We start from the raw sequence: 17,811 nt of genomic DNA on the forward strand, positions 1-17,811 counted from the left end.
CCATCGATTGGCATTTTGAAACTTCTACAATAGCAGCAGTCACTGTTGCCATGTCCGTTTTTTGGAGCCAGAATATTTGGACCAGAGGGTGGTGTGCTAAATAGAGATGTTCCTGGCAGCTGACTAAACGGGGGGGAAAAATTAGACTAACCGACTAGTCTAAAACTAAATAACACTCAGATATGGGCGACCGTGGGTCAAGGGGTTGGGAAGCGCCTCTGTAACTGGAAGGTCGCCGGTTCGATCCCTGGGCTCTCTGTCCTGGTCATTGTGTCCTTGGGCAAGACACTTTACCCTACCACCTACTGGTGTTGGCCAGAGGGGCCGATAGCGTGATATGGCAGCCTCGCTTCTGTCAGTCTGCCCCAGGACAGCTGTGGCTACAACTGTAGCTTGCCTCCGCCAGTGTGTGAATGAATAGTGGAATTGTAAAGCACTTTGGGTGCCTTGCAAAGCGCTATATAAATGCAATCCATTGTTATTATATCAAGCTGAATTTGAGAATCGATTAATGGAAAATGTCAAAATCAATCTAAACAAAGGCATTTGAAGCCATTAATCACATTCTTCAGTAATGAATCATACTGCTTAACTGAGCGGCACCTCGTGTCGCACATTATCAACATTGCAAGTCTTATTTCAAACAAACAGTCTCTTTGTGAAATATGATATTAAATTGATTTCTTTTTTGTGATCAACATTTTATTGATTTACAACAGGGTTGGGGGTGTACAGACATATACAGCACGACTGTAAACTGCAGTAGCAAAGCAAACATTGGTCACAAGGCATGGGGACAGGAAAGAAAAAACACAAAAACACACAGTTACAACCAGTTCTTGCCTCTTCCAGGAGATAACTTTGGGTGAGAAGATTTTCCAAGCTTCGACAGTCGTGGGTCGAGCTTTATTTAATTTTGCTGTGGTATGTTCAAGATTAATGATACGGATAAGACATCGTATCCAGAATGATTCCATACAAATGTCAGGACTGAACCATTGCTTTGTAATTTTCTTCTTTGTGGATGTGAATCCGGCGAACAACATTTTGCATTGTATTTGTTTTAAGGAGATTTCAGAGTTATCATTGAGGAGACAAAGACCAGGATTGGGGATATAAAAAAAACTTCCAGCACCTCAGATAACACAGAGTTCACAAAGACCCAAAAATTGGATATAACTGGACAGTCCCATAACATGTGTAAGAACGTGCCTGGTGACGAATCATTGCATATGTGACAGTGATATGTATCCTGTAGTTTCATCTGGAATCTCTTATAGGGTGTAATGTATGTTCTGTGTATGGTTTTGAAATTAATTAGTTGATGCGGCAGGTTCCTAAATCGATTTCTTTACTATAAAAAAAGTTCATGTATTTTAAAAATATCCGAAAAACTAATAAACTGCGGCTGAAAAGTGTGGTGCATTATGAACGCTGTTCGAAGATTCATGACAACTACTATCTAAAACAACAAAATGATAAATCATCCACCTGTTTTCTTCACCCATCTGGAGTTGGGTAACGGAGGCAGCAGCCTAAGCAGAGAAGCCGAGACCTCACTCTTGTCAGTCCCCTACTCCAGCTTATCTGGAGGAACATCGAGGCATTCCCAGACCAGATGTAAGTATAGATGTAATCTCTCCAGCTTGTCCTCGGCTAGCCCCTGGCCTCCTCCCAGTAGGCCAACCCTGGCTAAAACATCTTAACCTTATGCCTCAGCTGTCTCCTTTCAATGTGGAAGAGCAGCGGCTCTGCTCTGAACTTCTCTCGAATTATTGAATTCCTCTTTCGAGAGCCCCTCCACCGTTTGGAAATCGCTCATTTCCCTGCAATCTCATTTCTCAGTGATGCTCCATCTGGTGGCACATCGCTGCATAACATTTAGAACACAACAATTTAAAGTAATTCAGCATCAATTAAAATGATAGCAATCGGATTAAATGCCAATATGTCTGGTACTGACTAGTGACAATAGCGTGGTCAACTGGTCGCACACATCCCTAGTTTTAAGTTATCCACTAATGTTGGCAAGATTGGTTTATTAGGTGCATCCATAACCTTGACAGGTTCAAAATACGTGTATGTGCTAATTAGTGTTAAGTAACAGATAATAAAATATTAGAACTGAAGCACAAACATTTTTCATTTGTTGTACCGCACACCAGTCCATAATATTTGTCAGATAATTAGAGTACACCAGTCCTTCCTTCAGGCTTTGTTGGTGTCCAAATACATAGAAAGAAAATTCACCCACCTTATACTTTTTGAAGGTGATGATATCTGTACAGACCCAAGTATTTATTCCTTTCTTTCTTTTTTTTAATCAGAGTGTAATCATTTCTATTTAATGCTGTGAAGTTGGGCAGTGACTGGAATGTCTTTGCTTTTTCAGCCAGCCCCAATTGGTCAGTAGAGGAACAGCAGTCTTGTCACATTTTCCTTTTCAGCCCTGAAATTACTCCTTGGTTTTAACACTCAAAAGTCCAAAAAGTCTGAAGAAAGCATGGAATTGCCCATTACCATTTTCTATCATAGAGATAAATTGGGCTGCGTAGGATGCAGCTTTAACATGTCATCAGAGTTAATGATCAATATGTAGTCAGCGTTAATCATTACTGTTTAGGCCTAATGTTTGGTTCTACTCAGCTGCATTTCCTTAATGGTACCTTGAGCCAATTTTATCAACGTGAATCCTGATGATGGCTGCATGATTTCTTGCATTGTAAAATATAATAGTATATATAATATATATAATTCTAATACACTCTGGCATTTAAGTGTACATTCATAAGCAGCAGCACATGGGCACATTTTTCACAGTAACAGTCTGAATGACACACATCTATACATGCATATAAACATCTTAACATATGTCTGACTATTCAATGGATGGATCTGGACTAGTGGTTATATAGCCTTTTTCTAGTTTTAGAGACCACTTCCACCATACATTTATAGAGTACTTTATTCTATACACTATAAATACTTTATCTACCTCTCATCCATGGCAACAAAACCATGGTGGTGTCTGGTACAGGGACATGTGTGGATCAGGCTTTAGTTGAACTGGGATCCCTGTTCCTGTGGGAACTTCATCACTGGTCACTGCTACAAGCTTTAGAACAGACCTTCCCAAAGTGTGGGGCCCCATTGCAGGGGGGGCGCGGCATGAAAAGGGAAAAAAACAACAACGCTTGGACACTGCTAGCACGGGGCTCCCACACAAACGCAAAGCAGGAGATGAAGCATCGCTGAATATATTTCCAAACCAACTTCATTCTAAGCCAAAGACTAGAAAATACGGTGAAGCATATCTTCCCTTTGGTTTCACCTGTACAAGTGCCAAGGTAGGTCTCCCCTGCAGAATTGGTTTTCCCTTCGTCGGGAGCAGCGCTGGGCTCTTCAAATCACGGACAAACAGTATCCCACATTCTTGATTTTTAGTTCACAAACACTTGTTGTAATAAATAACTACTCCTGACATTTTGGAGATATTAGCTCTTTATACAGTAAAGTTACAGTGGGATACAAATAATATCAGGCTCATCCTGCCACGATTTGTTCCCTCGGTTCAAATCACGGCCAAACAGTATCCTATAGTTGTTTATGTTTTTAAACCCATTTTGCACAGAGAGGCATTTTTTGACAAATGTATAATAATAAATAAATACATTTTTATTTATATAGCACCTTTCAAGACAGAATCACAAAGTGCTGCACATAAGATTACAAGTCATAAAAAGATTTAAAAAGAGAAAATAAAACGGGCAAAAAATTAACCAAAAGCAGTTTTAAAAAGGTAAGTTTTGAGTTGTTTTTTAAAAACAACAACTGAGTCCACAGTTCTTAATGCTTGGGGGAGAGAGTTCCACAGTCTAGGGGCCACAGTGGCAAAAGCTCTGTCACCCTTAGTCCTCCTCTTAGTATTTTTTATAGCAAGTAAGCCCTGATCAGATGACCTCAAAGACCTGCTAGGGACATAGGGCTGTAGCAGATCAAAGATGTAGGCAGGTGCCAGTCCATGCACAGCTCTGTAGGTCAAGACCAGGATCTTAAAATCGACTCTAAATTTAACAGGAAGCCAGTGTAACTGAGATAATAATGGTGTCACATGTGAGTACTTGGAGGATTTTGTCAAAAGCCTAGCTGCAGCGTTTTGCACAACCTGCAGACGATCCAGAGAACCTTTGCTTAGACACATAAACAGCGAATTACAATAATCCAAGCGTGACGAAATAAATGCATGTATAGCAATCTCGAGTTCAGAGCAAGATAAAACCGGGCTTAGCCTAGCCACATTTCTTAAATGATAAAAACAAGACCGAACCAGAGATTTCACATGCCCGTCCAATGTGAGACTCGAGTCAAAGGTGACACCTAAATTCCTGATAGAGGATTTAACATAAAGTGAGAGAGGACCAAGGGCTTTCACTATCTGCGATAGAAACCTATCAGGGGCGCATACAAGGACTTCGGTTTTCCCCTCGTTGAGTTGGAGGAAATTTGCAGCCATCCAACGTTTGATCGAATCTAAGCAATCATTCAGATGCTGAAGCTTAGATAAATCCTCGGGCATAAAAGAAACGTACAACTGAATATCATCAGCATAACAATGATAAGAAATGTCTTCAAAAGAGCCCATTATATGCTGGAGGGGGAGAAGATAAATTAAAAACAATAAAGGCCCCAAAACTGACCCTTGAGGGACACCATAAGTAAGGGAGGTAGAGGATGACCTAAAATCGGAGACTGCCACAGAAAAGGATCGGTGATGGAGATAAGAGGAGAACCACTCTAAAGCAGTTCCAGATACACCAACCCATTTTTTCAGCCTTTCAATGAGGATGTGATGGTCAACTGTGTCGAAAGCTGATGTGAGGTCCAACATGAGTAGAACAGAGCATTTTCCTGCATCATTATTCATCAAGATATCACATGAGACCCTAAGAAGAGCTGTCTCCGTGGAGTGAAATTATTGATAGTATTGATAGCAATGTTGAATATTATTACACAGGAAAAAAACAAGTACATGTAAAATAATTACACAGTGACGCCTCTGCCTTTCTAAATGGAGGGACAGTAACTGCATGTGTCTATGTAAGCGTGTAAAACCTGAAGATAGAGACAAAATACTGTTAATCTAACTATCTGCCATTCTGCAATTCATCTCATGCAAACAACGTGGCGCACAGCATGACGTGAAAAAAGGCACATACCTTTAACGTTGCGTGACGAACTCCGTATTCCTCGTCCACACCTAAACGCAAAAAAGGAGTTTTAAAAAATCTCAGTTTTCGGTGATTCCAAACGCCGTTTACGTGTGGACGAAACAGCTGCGTTTTCAAAATCACCCGTATACGTGCATACGCAGCGTAAAAGAGTTAGTAGTTTATTTTCTTACTACCTGCAGATTACTTGTATTTGCTTAATTGTTTACTAAATGTTTGAGGTGTGAAATAAACTGCAGTGGAGCAAAATATGGGTGTGTGTGGTTGGAGGATGTGTTTGTGCATGTGTGCGCGCGCGCGCGTGGGGGGGGGCAATATTTTTCTTGTAAAACAAAGGGGGGCCCAGCAAAAAAAGTTTGGGAACCACTGCTTTAGAAGAAAGCCGGCTTCTGTTGTTGAAGAAGTTGCTAAAAAATCTTTCTAAAGATGACTGACTGTACAGATGGTAGAGGAATGAAATTCATAGTTTCTGAAACCTTCCTTAATGTACCTCATGCTAAATCTCAGGACCAATAAAAGTCAACTTTCCTTACTGCCAAAAAAACAGACACAGAAAAGTGAGCAAAACACATATATTGGCAATTTCAGCTTGAAGTGTTGTTTTTTTCCCCTGCACAATATCAAATATTATGGAAATCAACATTAAGTGAAAAAACTAAAATTTAGGTCATTGCAAGTTCAGTCACATCTGGATATTTATTTTGGTGGGACTCAAATGGACTTGAGCATGAGACAGCTGCAGATACAACTCAGATTTAGTGAAAGTCAAACTAGAGGCTTGTGTGGAATGCAGGTTTAGTGAAGTAGGAGTTTATGGGGTTAAAAACGCACAGATTCTCCAACAGCTCTGCTTACATGTCTCTCTTCAACCTTTAGGTGCGTAAGTATTTGCTAATGCTGGACGTGAGGAAGGACCACGTCAAGTTCTGGAGACCTCAGATCCTGCTCATGGTTTCCAACCCTCGCAGTAGCGTGGGCCTCATCACCTTCATCAACGACATCAAGAAGAGCGGCCTGTACGTGCTGGGACACGTCCAGCTCGGAGACCTCAGTAAGAACACCAAAGTTCGATTTAAACCTCGAGAAACTTTTTTCATTTATTTAATCAGCTTCTTCTCCAGTGACTTTTGCATTAGGAGGATTCGAAGGCTTACTTCTGCACCATTTCTCATGTACACCCACTCAGTGTGAGAGAGAGACTGTTAATTATGAGCAAAATAAATATGGGATGCTGAGAAGATATTGTTTTTGGATGATTTTAACATGATTATGATATTTAAAAGCAGCAGAGGCAACAAAAAATCTTCTTTCCCTGAGAACTTCAACTGTATTGCTATAAAATATATAAAATATACCACTATCACTAAAGTCCTTTCATTTTGGTTCAGTTTAAAATGGCCAAATATGGAAAGTATATGAGTGAGAAATGCGCCTCTATGTTGGCAATGCACTCCAAAGTTCCAGACTGAGCAGTTCATTGTTTAATGGACCTCTTCAGAATGCTAACCCTTTCTCTTTGACATCGCCTCATCTGCTGCTGTTTCATTTCGAGGGAAGTAATCGCACGCACAAAGCTCTGGAGGCACCTCCTTTCTACACACTTGCAGATTTTCAAGGGGCAAGGTCATTGATTGTCTTTTTCTTTGTCTTCCGTGGGGTGTAAAGGGGTGGGGGAGATGATGGCAGACCGGGACTGGCCATGAATGGAGTGCTCCCAGTCCAAATCCTTTGTGTTTCACAGTGGAAAAAAATGATATGTTCATTAGCCGCTGAAGGGCCCTTCTCTCACTTGACGAGCCACTTGGTCTTGAGAAATATGATCGAGCTATTCATTCACATAATTACACTGAAGTGGAGTTTGTTGTTGAGGATTTGCACATTGCCTTGCTAATCTATTTTGAGTCTACCCATTTATACTTACAATTGTGCAGCAGCTGTTTGCCTTAAAGCTGAATGGAATACATGGCAGCTTCTAGCACAGTTCAAACAACCACAGGAAGCCTGTAGATGTGGCCTCTGGATGGCCCTCTACATACATGCTGATGCTTTTTTTTGGGATGACTGATCACCTGCTCGCCTGTTTGTGCTTCCCTGTATCTTTCATTCTTTATCCAAGTCTGTCTACACTGTCATTTGCGCTTGCATCTTTCTGTTTCTTCCCTCTCCTCCATATCTCAGCATGCTCGCTTGCATCTCACTCACGCTCTGCCTCTAATTCCAGCTCTGTCAACTCACTTCTCCACTCTCTCCTTTTACTTTTTGGCTTTCCTGCTTCTGGGTCCATTTCCTTCTCATTCTCTGAATCTTAGCACACTTCTGTTCAACTGTCAGATGTATTTCTAGTGCAATTCAACTTTATGTTTTTTTTCCAGACACTTTGCCGTCTGACCCTCTGCAGGCCCAATATGAGTCCTGGTTGTCCCTGGTGGACCATCTAAATATCAAAGCCTTTGTCAACCTGACCTTAGCTGATTCTGTACGTCATGGTGTCCAACATCTCCTCTTCATTTCAGGACTTGGTCAGTACCACTATTAATAACGCACATTGTCCTTATTTGTTATTAAATTCAAAGGCAAGTATCAATATACTAATATGATTTTTGTTCCTTCCACGTACTTACATTTTGATTAAAGCCAATGCCTAATGAATGTTTTTACATTTACATTATATTATATTATTATTTAGACTGTCAAAAAATAGTACCTGCTCTTCAACCAGTGGTTTGGTTACTATGTTTACTCAAAGTTTCAAGTATTGAACTAAACTGCCCAAACATCCAGAAGCAGACACGTTAACACTCTAAGATGATATGCTGTGTCAGTTATTGAGCTGCGATATCCAAACTGCTATTTGCACTTTTTATCTATGTGCCCAAAATGCACTTGATTTTAACTTCTTGTAGTTTCTATGTAAATGTGTTTATTTAACATGCCTGAAATGCACCGTAACCCTAATCCTGCCCCAAGGGCAAGGACTGGCAGCATATCAAAAGAGTCACATTTGATCAAAAAGGTCTTTACAGAGCCACAAAACATACAGTACTGCGCAAAAGTCTTGAGTTACTCACTAGTTCTATATATTTTGCTTCCAAGGAGCCAGATTTTCTTGTTATTTTGTTCAAGTTGTCTTAAGTAATAGTTCTCCAGGCTTTCAAAAGGTGTTTAAAAATTTTTCTTTAGCCATCGGTTGCTCTTTTGCTCACTTTCAATCCAGGCCATGTAACGGACATATTGTGAATCACTCTAAGTCTTCCACTCTCAACATTATAGGAAATGAATGATGGTAATAAAATAAATAATTTGTGCCTTTCCTCTTCCCAGGTGGGATGCGTCCTAACACCCTTGTCCTGGGTTTCTATGATGACTGTCTTCCAAAAGACAAACTGATTGATCCGTCAATGTCGAGCACTCAGTCCACGGATCCCTCAGGTCCTTCTCAGGAGCCTGAGCAACCTCCTCTCTTCCACTTTGTATCCCTGCGGGGCTCTAGTAACAGACTGGACTATGGTGAATTTGGAGACGGAAAGGTTCTAGGGTCCCAGGAGTATGTAGCTATCATTGCTGATGCCATGAAGATGCTCAAGAACGTGGTACTAGCTCGATACTTCAACAACTTTGACAGAGCCCAGGTTCTCTCACCTCCCTCCTGCACTCCCGGGAAGAGAGCTGTGTATGTGGATGTCTGGCCAGTCAACCTCCTACGCCCAGACAGCTGTAGCTATGTGGATACCTGCTCTCTATTCCTGCTGCAGCTGGCATGTATCCTTAACATGGTGCGGGACTGGCGCAAAGCTACACTGCGTCTCTTCCTGTGTGTTGAGGAGGGCCGAAGTGTGAGGGGCCCGGAGGAGAAGCTCAGCCAGCTGCTTAAGGAGTTGAGAATTAAGGCTCAGATCCACCCCGTGCCTTGGGATCAGCAGGTGGCACTACACTGGCAGCGTCAAGGCAACTGGGGGAAGAAACAGCTGGATGCTACTACGGAAGAGAAGAAGCTGCAACCTGAGGAGGAAGAGGATGAGGAGAACGAAGAAGATTACGTCAACAGCTTCCCAAGCAACGCCACACGTGTGTCAGATGACTACCTTTCAGCTGTCAACAAGCTGATCCTGGATCAGGCCCGGCCCCAACCCGCTGTGCGTTTCTTGTACTTGCCACGCCCCCCAGCTGACACCCGCCGCTATACTGCTTACCTGCGCCAGCTGGAGCTGCTGACTCAGGACCTTGGCCCTACGCTGCTCATCCACGGCGTAACACCAGTCATCACCACTGACCTTTGAAACGGCACACTCGATGAAGTGTGCTTCACACGCAGAGTTTTCGTGAATTCACTGAAGGTGTGTGACCTCGGAGCTGCCTTTGTCTGACCTGTCCACCCAACAGTAGTTCAACAAAACACCTCGTCACTCACAGAGACTGTCTGCACTCCCTTGCACATTTTACACTGACACAGAACAAAGTCGTCAGTTTCAACTTGACTGTCTGCATATTTACCATTTCTTTATTTTATATGTGCACTCCAGTAAAATTTCTAGTATTCCAATCAAGCCCCTGAAGGCACCATCATATTCCATTTATGGACCTCATTTCAATATAAGATGAGTACAATCAGATGATGATTGGATTTACCAAAATAATGTTTTCAGGGGAAAAGCAGGAGGTGAATGTTGAAAAAGTAGAGCCAGTCAATCAAAACCACAGTCAAATGGCACAATTGTTCTCACTCACCAGTGTTACATTAATGAGCTAAATCGCTCGCAGCAGGCTCAGCTAGTTTTAAATTTCCCCTCTCCTAGAGCTTCCTTCCCTGTTTTCTTACAATAATCATTCTATTTTAGTTTTTTATTTTTCCAGATCAAAAAGTGCCTTGCTAGTTAGGGAGCTGGAGTTGGACTGTTAGACCTTGACTCGTGAAATCTGCTTTTTTTGCCTTTACAAATGAAACACCCGAACAATAACAATGGTGCTTGATGCCTTTAAGGTTTTATTCCAAACATCTTGCGTGTGGGATCTGAGAAACACACTCCACCTTTTATCCAAATACACTTTTGTCCCTCCACTGCCAAATAGCAGCCTTCCAACATTAATTTAACATGTTTACAATGCAAATCGTTACTGTGATTATCTATGTTTTATTGATATGTCATTTTTGGTACGGCCTTGTTGGCCAGGCTTAATTGAAGTAACTTCTTTGCCTTTTACCTAAACCATTTCTTTAGCAAGTCTATGTAGCTTTTGCTAAATTATATGGACAAATTTATGGGATATTTGTAACTGCTAGAGTACCAATATACATAGTGTGTCATCACTGTGTGACCTAGCATTCTGTGACAAATTGGATTTCCATTCTTTGGAAAATCCCTCTCTTTTCTTTGTAAAAATCTGAAGGCTAAGGGTCCATAAATATTTCATGTAAAATAAATTAATTCACTTCAACTTACACTTGAAACCCTTTTTCACCCTGACTCCAACATGCCTGTGTGGTACTTGAAGAGAGGTTGGTGCTTGGTTCTGGACATGGCTTGAAATGTTTGTTTGGGGTTTTTTTTGCAGTTTTTGGAATGACACATATTTTTATTTCTCGACCCACTGGGTCCACTCTGTTGCTACAGCTGGGTTCCCTTTTGGACACTACAGCCCCCAACAAGCAACTGATTATAGAGTTCTTCTTTGTCCTGCAAAAAAAATAAACCTCACATGCTTTATTGAAAGAATGAAATGTTTAGAGTTTGATATATACTTTTAAATTGAAATGGCAGATAAATAATAAAATGTTTGTATTATATGTCCTTTTTGTTTTGTTATACCTGCTCAGATTGTTTGCAAAAGCCAGATCAAACTTAACTACTTCTCCAAATGTCTGCACTTTGTTTCCTTCAGCCTTAGACCAGTTTATGCGTCTATGAGAAGAGATCTGAGGGGTTTTTGTGAGCGCTTGTTTGTGTGAGGTAAACTTTGGAAATAGGGCTGAGATAGCTCGGCAGCTCAGACAGAGAGATTCTAGAGGGTGCCAGCCAGCCAAATTACTTTGTCCTACAGTCACCCTCGCTGCCAACCAGGCAGAAATGGATTCCATCTCCGTTCTGAGGTGAACAACAGATTGGAGAAATAAGCCCAAATAACCATCGATATCTGTTCAGGAGGAGGGAGGCTGACATTTATCACTGAGGGAAAGACGTGGGCTCTGAGAGGATTGAGTCTGTGTGCAGAGAAAAAAAGATCGCAACTTAGTTTTCTGACGTGCTTGTTTATTGGTTGCACCATTAATGGCAAGTAATTAGTCTTAAGAAAAATGCAATTTGTAAGTAGATCGAAACAAATACTAATCAGTATGAATCAAACAAACTGATATATAATCCAACATGAATCAAAAATACAAAGGCTCTTACAATTTACAGTTGAAAAGCAGTTTGATTAGATTTTCCCTTTCTTTTTGTCGTAAATATACTATTAGTTTTACAATGAAATCATCCCATGTACAAATAATCCCTGAGAGCCAAAAGCTCAGACAGTTTCTGACTGTTGGTAAGAGAGGATATTCCTAATATGGTCAACTCAAGCACACTCCTCTAGCCTTAAGCACAGAAGCTCCACCCAGCTGTACAAACCTGTTCATGAGAAAGACCCAGTTAGAAGAACGCTGGCTTGAGTCAGACATCAGGACGATTTTTGGGGTGGCTGTAGGTCAAGAGGTTGAGCAGGTTATCTGCTAATCAGAAGGTTTGTGGTTTCCTTCCTGGCTGCTCCAGTCTGCGTGCCAGCCAACATATTTGTGCAAGACAAATGTGAACCTCAAGTCTGATGCATTCATCAGAGTGTGAATGTTAGATACAGAGCACTTGGGCTTAGAAAGTGCTTGTGTGAATAGGTGAATGAGGCATTTTGTATAAGTGCTCCGAGTGCTCAAATAGAGCAGAAAAGCACTGTATAAGAGCCAGTCTATTTGCTGTTTATCTCCTGTTTGATACACTGTGTTTAACAAGCTACTGAATGCCTAAATTCTCTTTATAATTAATAAAGTATCTATCACTTGAATCTATCACTGCTTGCTTTCATTCTCCATACACATGATTTAATGAAAGAAGAAAATATAGACTAGCAAGTCAGAAATTTTGCTCATTAAAAGAAAAACTGACAACTAACTATGTTTGGGAATGTTTTTCAGCTGCCTAAATGGATAGCATATGTTGTGTTTTAGACTCTACTCCAGAATTCGTCTCCTTTAAATTATTATTATCACATTAGGAAACAGGCAGCGAGAAAAGGATGGCCTGTACATGCACTGCATCTTGAAAACAAATGGTTAAAACATTTTCACAAATATGAACACATTTTTTGAATTTTGGCATGAAAAAAAATGTAAATGATGCCAAAAAAGCCAAAAGCAACCATCAGTGAGATACAGAAATGTGCTGCGAATGAAATATTACTGTATACACAATGAGTAGCAACCCACACAAAAACATGTAACCCAATGAGCCACTTATATAAACACTGGAAATGCAAATGTTATGAGTATGTATACATTTTTTTTATTATACACTTATTATTATTATTACTATGACCTTTTTAGATGCCTGTGTGTTTGCTTCAGTCTAAAACCTGCTCTGCCACGTGTGCAGCCCTGATCAGAGGAAACCTGTCACCTCTACAGTGTGTCAGAGCTCTAACCACTGGGGATCCCATCGGCACACACCACCGTACTTCATCACTTCTAATTTCTACAGCACTTTAAATTTCATCTCCCTCTCTACATCTCCAGATCCACTTAATTGTACATGACACGCAGATTGCCAGAGTCATCAGATGGATCGGAGAGGGAGAGAGAAGACGGGAGGAGAGGAGGAAGGGGGGGTGTCAAGTAGGATTTGGTCATGCTGACACCCAGATTCAATTACTAGTTAAGGTTTTCGGAGGCCAAACAGGCCGCTGGCTTTTCCTGCGAATCATGTTTGCATGCAAATGTGCAGAAAGTGCATCCTCACATTTTAAGATTTTAAATAGCTAAAGCTCTCACATTGATACAGCAGTCTTAGTGCATTTGAGATATCTTACATACTGAACACGTGTTGTCCACTTTTAGTAGGATGATATTAGGATTGTTCAGTAAATGCTCAATATCTGCTGTTTTGATGATAACAATCCTTAAGGTCTGCACATCTCATGCAATAATAAAGTGAGGCTTAACATGTTACTTCTTCATGGCACAGCTCTATTTTCTAAGCAGCTATTAGCCAGTTTGCATTTCACTGGGTACTTTTCAATTATAGACTATGAACAAACAGTGTTTTTCCAAAGCTTGACCTTCTGAGATATTGTTGCAGAAAATTTCATGTTTTTAATGTTTGATTTAAAAGACTTTCAAGGGAGAAAAACAATACCTTGTGAACTCACAGTTAGAAAAAAAGGGAGCAAAAATTATAAATCTGGAAATATTGGACAGATGCCAGTAAAAATGTCATAATTGTTTTGGGGGTTTTTTTGTGTGTGTGTGTCATCTTCTTTCTGTTTTCTTCTTGTCTGCTCTTCTTCCAGTTTACTTGCTGCTTTACTTTTAGGGTTACTGTTTTCACTTTTGTCCTTTGTTCTTTTCCCACACTAGTATCTCATTGTATGTGACTGAGTTGACCTTATTTACCAGCTCTCACTTGGGTGTATTTGGTATCAATTTGTCATTGTTTTGGGCAAATGAATAGTCCGTTTGTTTGGAAAAAATGAAAAGAGACCTGAAAGTCTCTTTCAGGGCTGGTCGAATTTTTATGAATACAAGGGGGTCTAAGAGTTACATCTTTTTAGGTCAATTAGTATGTGTATGTATGAACAAACGCATTACATAAAGTGGCATTTACTTTTCCATTTCACAAAGAATTTCTTGGCTTAGTACTTCAAATCAAATCAAATCACTTTTATTGTCACATCACATGTGCAGGTACACTGGTACAGTACATGTGAGTGAAATTCTTGTGTGCGAGCTTCACAAGCAACAGAGGTGTGCAAAAATACAATAACATAAGAACAAGCAAAATATAAGAATGGTAAATGGCCTGCATTTGTATAGCGCTTTTCTAGTCCCTAAGGACCCCAAAGCGCTTTACACAACCAGTCATCCACCCATTCACACACTGGTGATGGCAAGCTACCCTGGGGCGCGCTGACAGAGGCGAGGCTGCCGGACACTGGTGCCACCAGGCCCTCTGACCACCACCAGTAGGCAATGGGCGAAGTGTATTGCCCAAGGACACAACGACCTGTCCAAGCCGGGGCTCGAACAGGCAACCTTCCGATTACAAGGCAAACTCCCAACTCCTGAGCCACGATCACCCCAATGGGTAAATCTGAGAATTATATGAATAAATATATGTACAATATAAGAGTATATGCGCATTACTGAATGTGTGAATGTGTAAATATATCTACGTGTGTGTGTGTGTGTGTGTGTATGTAACAAAAATGTATATATATATATATATATTTTTTTTTTTTTAATTAAATAGAATAAATGACAAAATAAAATATACAGAGGTTGGCAGTTGGTAAATGGCTGTTTCCATCTTGAGCTGGTGATGTCACCCATCCACTTTGATATTGTAATATTGTGGCCCTGCCTTCTGACAGACCTTCAAGCTCAAGGTGAAAGCACAAGTAATCTCTGAGTAAAAAGAAGTTAATAGATATTTAAGAATCAAAACAACTAGCAAGTATTAGTTATTTTTATTTTGGGAATTTAGGCCATACAATAAGGATTCACAGCCGCCAAGTTTAGTAAATAAGTAGATAGTGGCCTCATGTAATAATGTCACTTTCCGACTGAATTTAGTTCATGTTGATTTAGTCAAAACCAAAAATAAATCTGATCAGTATGAGCTGTTGGCAAATAACCTAAACTTGAACTAGGGTTTAGGTGTGTTCCCGCTTACCCTGGCATTCACGCATTGAGCTGCAGACTCTCGTAACACATCCGAGTAGCTCTTCCCTAGACACATCAGAAGCCTCAGTACATGGATTATCCACGTTGTCCCGTCGGTGAGCAACCCAAAAGAATGAGGGGTATTCCCTGTATTGAATGCATAGGTCAGTTGCTATTTTGACAAATCTGAATGCACTGTGAAGTCACAATTTGAAGACAAGCAGGAAAACCCATAAAACAGTCCCCACTGTCTGCATCAGGAGTGAAGGCAGCAAATGGAGAAGGGCCTGTAACAATGCACAAACTTGCAGAGTAGGCCCATACTAACTCAAAAGCTTTAAACAGTAAAATAGGACAAAATATAAGATTTAACATCTCAGGTAATAAACTGAATGGTGGCTTTATTAAATTAGAACATAGAGAAGGATGCGGACTCCTACTTGGACTTACACTGAGGTGAGGAAAGGAAAATGGGGAAAAAAGCATTCATAAAGCATAGATTGCCACATTCTGGGGTCAATAGTAGGAACTTGTTTATAGGTGTAGGGAGGAAAGGGAATGCGGGGTATGATTCTGTTTAAGACCATAGTAAAGGTCAGAGTAAAGTTGAAATAGCTCTGTGTACAACACTGCAATTGGCACATGTTGCTTTGGTAAAAAACAAAATTAGTAAGGAACTGAACACTGCTGGAACACGAGTTGTCTTGTGAGTGACAAAAGAGTCTGATGCTCTTCCATCTGAGCTACCCAGGCTCCAAAAGTCACACTTTTGTCATCTGGTCCACACATTTAAATATATATTTTTTCTGTTCTGTAAAAATGTGAACTTTTAACCTGTTATTTCACTGTATGTACTAGCGAGGATTTGCAGTTAGATATTATTAAATCATTATGTCAGACAAAAGCCAACGCAAGTATTTAATTCTAGGGGGAGACATGCCCCCCTAGGCTGTATTATGAATTGAATTGAATAGGAATTGGATTACCAACCCTACCAAGAGGTAGGTCAATCATATAGTGAGTGTTCTGCAGGGTGGCCTTCTACAAATGCTACCTGCACTTGATGGACTTTGCTAAGCTGCACCGTCTGTGTTTAGTTTTTGATTCAATGTGAATGACCCACTTAGTTGTAGGCTGTTTTATGAAGTCCTACCAACAAACCTACCAAGTCCTAGATGGTGATCAAAACGACTTTGCCGAAACCCAGGCTCGAACTACAGTCCTTTAGAGTCTAACGCTCTCCCAACTGAGCTATTTTGGCACATTTTGCTTTAGAAAGTACTCAAAAATTGCATTTTAATAACCAGTCATGTCTACCACTGGCCAAACTGCACTACAGCTGACCCACTCATACTTTTAAGCTTTGGATTTTACAGTGAACACAGCCATGTGATGAACTCTGCTCTCTTAATTTTTAACTGGCTTTCTCTCAGTGGACTACAGTGCCAACCGCCATGTTTGACCTAGATGTGCATTATAATTGGAAACTGCACCAAGACAACCCAGGTGGAAATGTTCTGGCAAGGATTTGCAGTTAGATTTTATTAAATCGTGATATCAGACAAGAGCCAACACAACTATTTAATTCTACGGGGAGACATGCACTTAGCCCTAGGTTGTATTACATAGTTTGATGACCAACCCTACCAAGAGGTAGGCAGTGAGTGTTCACCAGGAGCATCTGGATGAGTGTTTTCTACAAAGTCCAACTTCACTTGCTGGACTTTGCTAAGCTGCACCGTCTGTGTTTAGTTTTTCATTCGATGGGAATGATCCACTTTGTTGTAGGCTGTATTAGAAGAGGGAGTAGAGGAAAGGGCTGTGTGATGAGCCCTTTCCTCTACTCCCTCTTCACCCACGACTGCAGACCTGCTGATGGTTCCAACACCATCATTAAGTTTGCAGATGACACCACGGTGATTGGCCTCATCAGTGACAACGATGAGGCCGCCTACAGGGAGGAGGTGGATCATCTGGCTGAGTGGTGCGACACAGACAACCTGCTGCTTAACACCGAGAAGACCAAGGAGCTCATCGTGGACTACAGGAGGAATGCTGACCCACATCCACACATCCACATTAAGGGGACGGCTGTGGAGCGTGTGAGCAGCTTCAAGTTCCTGGGAGTCCACATCTCCGAGGATCTCACCTGGACGACCAAGTGCTCCAAGCTGGTCAAGAAGACTCACCAGCGCCTCTTCTTCTTGAGGACTCTGAGGAAGAACCACCTGTCCTCAGACATCCTGGTGAATTTCTATCGTTGCACCATCGAGAGCATCCTGACCAACTGTATAACAGTCTGGCACGGGAACTGCTCTGCCTCGGACCGGAAGGCGTTGCAGAGGGTCGTGAAAACTGCCCAGCGCATCGCCGGAGCACCACTTCCTGCCATAAAAGACATCTACAGGAAGCGGTGTCTGAAAAGGGCTGGGAAAATCATCAGAGACCCCAGTCACCCATCACACGGACTCTTCACCCTCCTGCCCTCTGGGAGGCGCTACAGGAGCCTCCGGACTAAGACCACCAGGTACCGGAACAGCTTCTTCCCCACAGCTGTCAGACTCCTGAACTCTGCCTCCTGACATCTGACCCACGTTAACACATGGACTGAACATACACACACCCACAATGGACAACTGTACCCTCAAACACACAATAATAACATGGACTGAACCACCA

General features: G+C 41.3%; 1 protein-coding gene across 1 annotated transcript in view; it reads left to right on the forward strand.

Moving 5' to 3' along the window:
- Positions 1-12,260, forward strand: part of LOC146374251 (solute carrier family 12 member 9) — a 79,929-nt gene extending 67,669 nt beyond the window's left edge. The window contains exons 11-13 of the mRNA XM_084950053.1: positions 6,105-6,279; positions 7,601-7,747; positions 8,550-12,260. Of these exons, the coding sequence (XP_084806179.1) occupies positions 6,105-6,279; positions 7,601-7,747; positions 8,550-9,505 (1,278 nt within the window). The 3' untranslated portion in view covers positions 9,506-12,260. The remainder of the gene's footprint in view (positions 1-6,104; positions 6,280-7,600; positions 7,748-8,549) is intronic.
- Positions 12,261-17,811: the final 5,551 nt, after the last annotated feature.

This window comes from Perissodus microlepis, chromosome 14, assembly GCF_051167445.1.
Source record: "Perissodus microlepis isolate ML-2025 ecotype Zambia chromosome 14, ASM5116744v1, whole genome shotgun sequence".
Taxonomy (NCBI): domain Eukaryota; kingdom Metazoa; phylum Chordata; class Actinopteri; order Cichliformes; family Cichlidae; genus Perissodus; species Perissodus microlepis.